The sequence below is a fragment of the Choristoneura fumiferana genome, chromosome 14 (assembly GCF_025370935.1).
Source record: "Choristoneura fumiferana chromosome 14, NRCan_CFum_1, whole genome shotgun sequence".
Taxonomy (NCBI): Eukaryota; Metazoa; Arthropoda; class Insecta; order Lepidoptera; family Tortricidae; genus Choristoneura; species Choristoneura fumiferana.
Window position 1 is genome coordinate 6,336,554 of NC_133485.1, and position 6,450 is coordinate 6,343,003.

The 6,450-nt window shown below is 34.9% G+C and overlaps 2 protein-coding genes across 2 annotated transcripts in view; both read right to left on the reverse strand.

Moving 5' to 3' along the window:
* Positions 1 to 6,450, reverse strand: part of Pde8 (phosphodiesterase 8) — a 314,310-nt gene that overhangs the window by 263,041 nt on the left and 44,819 nt on the right. The gene's annotated exons all lie outside the window — the stretch shown is intronic.
* Positions 2,632 to 4,838, reverse strand: LOC141434598 (uncharacterized). Its single transcript, XM_074097019.1, has 2 exons — positions 3,930 to 4,838; positions 2,632 to 3,565 (listed from the first exon to the last, which is right to left on the reverse strand). Exons 1-2 carry the CDS (start codon positions 4,716 to 4,718, stop codon positions 3,539 to 3,541), a joined length of 816 nt encoding a protein of 271 aa, XP_073953120.1. The 5' UTR covers positions 4,719 to 4,838; the 3' UTR covers positions 2,632 to 3,538.

Here is a 6,450-nt window from a genome sequence, read left to right on the forward strand (position 1 = left end):
AGACCGGTCTGAGTGGAGAGCCTTGGTGGAGGCCTAATGTCCAGCAGTGACGTCTTTCGGCTGACATGATGATGATGATGATTTAAGGTGATAATGACAGTAAAATTTTGGTTACCGCCTCTCTGAATGTTGCACATCTAAGTACCTGAGCTAGATACTTCAGGTACGCAGCATTCAACATATTAATTTAATTAAATGTATGGTTCGGTATTTAAACAACTACTTTTTCGGAGTTTCGATTCAGACTGCAACACGGCTACATTGTATAAAGACCAATTCGCAGAAAGTCCAAAATATGATGAAATGACAGAAATCCCAATGGCCACAAAAAAATTCTCGAGGACTACATAAGTAGTAGGTACCCTAGGTACCTATCTGCAACTGAAACTGCAAGATCGCAAAATGACTGAGTATATAAAGTAAATAACCATTAAATGGCCAACATAAAAAAAACCGGCCAAGAGCGTGACGGACACGGCCCAAAATAGGGTTCCGTACCATTACGAAAAAAAATAAGTCATATTTTTCTAAGGATTTAATACGGAATCTTCCAAGTTTAGGTATATTTTATACCTTAGGCATGCTATTTAATCTTAGGGGCTATTTCACCATCCATTGATTAGTGTTAACTGGCAGTTAGGTGTGATGCCGTCTCTATTTGTTTTGTTTGAATAGATGGAGACGGTGTATCAATTAAACATTTATATGTTGGTTTTTATGAAAACTCTTTATTCATTTCAGTTTTGTACAATTACAGTTCTGCTCGATCACAGACCCACACACACAGTCCTTGCTCCCTCTCTCTGACGTCACCTTTCTACGTTCCGAATCAAGCATCTAACATTTATGATACATCTTTCCCTTTTACAGAGAAGTCTCATAATCCTGTAAATAAGACGGAGGTTTAATCACTCTCTTTGGCCTTGCTTCACAGTTATCCAAGGAATTAGTATTTGTATTTGAAATATTACAGTCAGGGTAATCAAACTCTAAAGGAATCACACTTTTTCGAGGCTGACTCTCGTTTGAAGCAAAAGATGGTTTTAATTGTGACGAGTTTCGTCTTAAAACATTACCATTTTTATCTTGAATAATATATGACCTTGGAGTACAGTGAAAGTTTACAATCTTAGCTGGTACCCATAAATTATCTTTTAAGTATACTACTTCTTGCCCTGTCTCAAAATTGTATGTATATTCTTTTGCAGATTTATCATAATTAGTCTTGTTTATGGCATTTCTCCTGTCTTGAAAATCATTAAACCCTGTTACTACCTTTGGTTTAAGCAGCTCATTATGCATAGGCAAGATGGACCTAGTCAATCTACTAATCAATAATTGACATGGACTGTATGTAGAATCTAATACTGGGCTGTTCCTGTATTCTAATAGCATTAACTCTAGGTCAGATTTCTCTTCTTTACATTTTTTCAACATATTTTTTGCAATGCCAACATAGCGTTCAATAAATCCATTAGATTTTGGATATAATGGACTGGATGTAACAATAGAAAATCCATATTCACTGGCAAATCTATGGAACTCACTGGAATTAAATGGCATGTTATCTGCTCTAACAATTTTGGGTATTCCATGAGTAGAAAACAGTACTTTTAATATTTTAATAACAGTATCAGCTGTCATTGAGGCAACTTTTATCAAATCAAACCATTTGGAATAATAATCTGCGACAATCAAGTAATTATTGTTTGAGTAGTTAAGAAAATCACAACCAATTTTTTCATATGGTAGCTTTACAGTTTCATCAATTATCATGTGTTCTTTGGCTTTCTTTACACTATACTTCTCACATAGGCGACATTTACTAATTAATGATATAATATCAGTTTTCAAATTTGGCCAATAAAATAATGATTTTGCCCTGCCATATGTTTTAGTCACCCCAAAATGAGACGAATGTACTTTTATTAGGACCTTTTTTCGCAAACTTAAAGGAACAATAATCCTGTGATTTAAATATATTAAATTATTTTCACTCATAATATCATTTTTCAATTTCCAATAAGGTTTTACATGATCTTCAACTTTGTCAATATTTGTTGGCCATCCACTGTTACAAAACTTCAATATTTCTTTTAAAGTCGCATCGTCAATAGTTGCTTGCCTAATCTCAGAAAGAAAATGATCGCTAATATTAACTGTATGAACTACTTGATCTAATGTTTTTTCAAAAGTCTCACAATCAGCTTTAGAAGATGCTCTACTTATTGCATCTGCTATTAACATCAAAGAACCCTTTACATATTGTACATCAATGTCATAAATGTTAAGCTTTATTCTTATCTTTCGTAGCCTTTGAGAACCAATACAGTAAATTTCCTTCTTCATTAAAGCCACTAAAGGCTGATGATCTGTCTGTACAACAGTGTGTCTACCATATATATAATAATGGAATTTTCTACATGCAAATAATATAGCTAAGAATTCCTTGTCTATTTGCCCATATTCACACTCAGATTTACTCAAACTTTTTGATGCGAACGCCACAGGTTGTTTGTTTTGCAACAATACACAACCAATAGCATTTTTCGAGCTGTCAGTTTGAATAGTTAATGTTTGCTTAGGATCAAAATTTCTTAATACTGGAGGACTAGTTAAAACTTCTTTATCTTATTAACACAATTTTCTTGACTTAAACCCCACTCAAAAATTACATTTTTCTTTAAAAGCTCTCTCAATGGAGCTATCAACTCGGATAAATTTGGTATAAAGTCCCGCAAATAATTTATCATTCCAATAAAACGCTGAAGACTTTGTTTATCATTAGGTGAGTCATACTCCATTATAGCTTTTATTTTATTTTTATCTGGCATTAAGCATCCATTAACTATATCATGACCAAAATATTTAACTGTTTCAGGAAGGTATTGAAATTTCTTTAAATTAAACTTTACATTTAACTCTCTGGCTCTGGATAGGACTCTTTTCAAAGCTATATCATGTTCCTGTTTTGTATTTCCATAAATCAAAAAATCATCAATGTAAATGAATATGTTTTCAATATCTTTAAAACAGTTGACACAATTTTCTTGGAAAATTTCTGCTGATATATCTAGCCCAAAGGGTAAAACATTGAAGTGATATAATCCAAACACAGAAGAGAATGTACATAACTTTTTGCTACTTTCAGACAGACCTATTTGCCAAAAGGATTCTTTTAAGTCGAGAACTGAAAAAAATTTTGCATTACAAATCTTTGCTTTCAGGTCATTAATAGTAGGTATTTCATAATACTTTTTTAATATACATTTATTTAAGTCACGGGGATCTAGACACACACGAATAGAGTTTTCATCCTTTTCAACAACAACAATTCTATTTATCCATTCAGTAGCATCGTCAGCTTTAGAAATAATACCTTTGTCACATAAACGATCTAACTCTACCTTAAGCTTTTCTTTCAACATAAGTGGCACTCGATGAGGAGGTTTTGAGACAGGAACAGAGCCTTCTTTCAACAATATCTGACAGTTATTCGGAAATCTACCAGTCCCATTGAACACATCTTGATATTCACTTATAATTCTTTGTTTATCAATATCATCTGGAACAATTTCATTTAGTACATCAACCTTGTTAATGAACTTTCTCTCAATCAAGTTAAGAATAAGACAAGCATCTTTGCCAAGGGTTGGTTGAAACTGTGAGTCGGTAACAATGAATTCAATATAATAAGATTTATCTTTTAATCTGACTTCCAACAGTACACTACCAAAAACTTTAATGTGTGTATTATTATAAGCCTGTAGTCTCACTTTACTATCCTCTAACTTCAACTTCCTACTTTGTTTCAAAGCTTGAAAGATACTAAATGGAATTAAGTTGACATCAGAACCTGTATCTAATTTAAATCGGCAATTCTTAGTATTTTCTAGCAATAACATTTGCGTCCATTCTACAGAACATACCTTATTAATACTACCACAGTAGAACTCCTCATCACTATTTGTATTATGTTCTTCATTCTGGCATATTGTTTTAACAAATTTACTGCGACACACTGAAGCAAAATGGTTCATCTTTTTACATTTGGTGCATTCCTTTCCTCGAGCAGGACATAACTGTAAGTTTTGTTCATGTTGCTGTCCACACCACCCACATCTAATCAACCTTGGTGATTTACCTTTCAGCACTTTGCCTACTTCAATAGGTTTAGAACTTGTCCCCTGGACCTCTTCAGCATGTTTACGACCGATTTCCGCCAATCTAAACTTCGAAATTACAGCATCTAGTTCAGAATTTCCTTCCACTATTAATTTCTTTTGAGTGTCCATATCCGATGTTCCTAACACTAATCTGTCTCTTATGGCTTCGTCTTCACTCTTGAACTCGCATTCTTTCACAAGCTTTCTTAAGTCCGTTAAAAAACAATCGAACGGTTCATCTGCACCTTGTTGCCGCTGATAAAACATGAACCTCGTGTACAGGATGTTCTTTTTAGGGTTGCAATATTCTTGAAAGCGTTTTATAACCTGCTCGTACTTTAAATCTTTCTTTTCTAATCTGAAGCTATTGTACACTTTAACTCCATCTTCACCAATGATATTTAACAAAATAGCAATTCGCCGTTCATCATCTGCTTTATCTAATCCTGAGGCAATCAAATAAATCGACAACGCCTGTTCAAATTGGCTCCAATTTTCTGACAAGTTCCCACCTGTTATACACAATTTGTCTGGCAAATTAAATGTAGTCATCTTGAATTTGTTCGTTTCTCGACTGCGCCATGTATCAATTAAACATTTATATGTTGGTTTTTATGAAAACTCTTTATTCATTTCAGTTTTGTACAATTACAGTTCTGCTCGATCACAGACCCACACACACACAGTCCTTGCTCCCTCTCTCTGACGTCACCTTTCTACGTTCCGAATCAAGCATCTAACATTTATGATACAGACGGCATCACATTTAACCGTCGGTTAACGCTAATCAATGGATGGGAACAGCCCCTCTAAACTACTAATAATTCTCAAGCAAACTTAAAACCGTTATAGTTTTCCTGTAAGTTTGATATACTTACTTACCATCCTGATTTTTTAAATTTTTCCAACCCACTTGGGTTTAGATTTTAGAGGGGGGAGGGGACGCTTCGATTTTAATGAAAAATTTGCACTTTAAAGTTGAATTATTTCGCAAAACAAATCACTGAATCGAAAAATCGTCTAGGCAAACACCTAAATGGTTAGAAGACCTATCCAACGATACCCCACATGTACAGGTTGGATGAGAAAAAAAAATCACCCCCACTATACCGCCTATGGAGTTACCTAAGTTTTTCATTTTTATTTTTTTATTGTACCATTTTGTCGGCATATCATCATCCCAGCCATAAACGTCCCCACTCCAGGGCACCAGGCCTCCCCTTCAGCATTGTCGCATTAAATTACATATATATCCGTGCAAAAATTACAGCTTTCTAGCAATGATAGTCCCTAAACAAAGCCGCGGACGGACAGACAGACAGACAGACAGACATGGCGAAACTATTAGGGGTTCCGATTTTTGCCATTTTGACTCCGAAAACCCTAAAAACGTTATGTAACATAAACGACTAGATTTCCACTCAAAATACCGTTAGCGAAGATTCGCCCTCATATTAAATACTTTTTCGGTGTATATGTATTATTTTATTTTATATTGTATATAGTAGTATAGTCATTTAGGTACAGTCAAGTCGTAAGTACATACATTACATTATAAAAGACTACAAAAATATCAATACACCTTTATGCTGCTAACCAAAAGTTAAACTACATTATTTATGACCTAGACTAGTAGTACCTACTACTGTGCCTGTATTCCCAATGGGTAGGTAGAGCACACGAAAACGTACTTACGTTCGTAATAACCGAACCAACAAAAGTTGACAAGTTGGAAAAACCCCCGACTTTGCCACTTCAAAGTTCAAATCTCAAAAACGCTTGAACCAATTTTGATGAAACATGTCTAGAAACCATCGCTAGAAAATCTGCTTTCAAATAAAAAGAACTTTCATTCAAAATCGGTCCACCCACTTAAGAGCTACGGTGCCACAGACAGACAGACAGACACACACACAGACACACATAGCAGTCAAACTTATACACCCTCTTTTTGCGTCGGGGCAATTTATTGTATTGTATTGTAAAAATAATATGTATTAAAATAGTAGCGTGAAAATATTTCTACATTGAAACCGCTGCCACAGAAAGAGATGGTAAGTACATATGTGGTAGATGGTAAGCACATATATGTGGGGGAGGCTCCAATTAGAGAGATATTTTAAAGGCATAATACACACAAACAATTGTTACGTATATTGTGCTCCAGGCAGGTGTAAATGCCTGGGGACCGAAGCCGAGGGACGAGCGTGGTCGTTAGTTGTAAGTATATACGCGTCCGAGTCGTGAAACTATCGATAGCGCGATGTAGAACACGGTTGGAGTT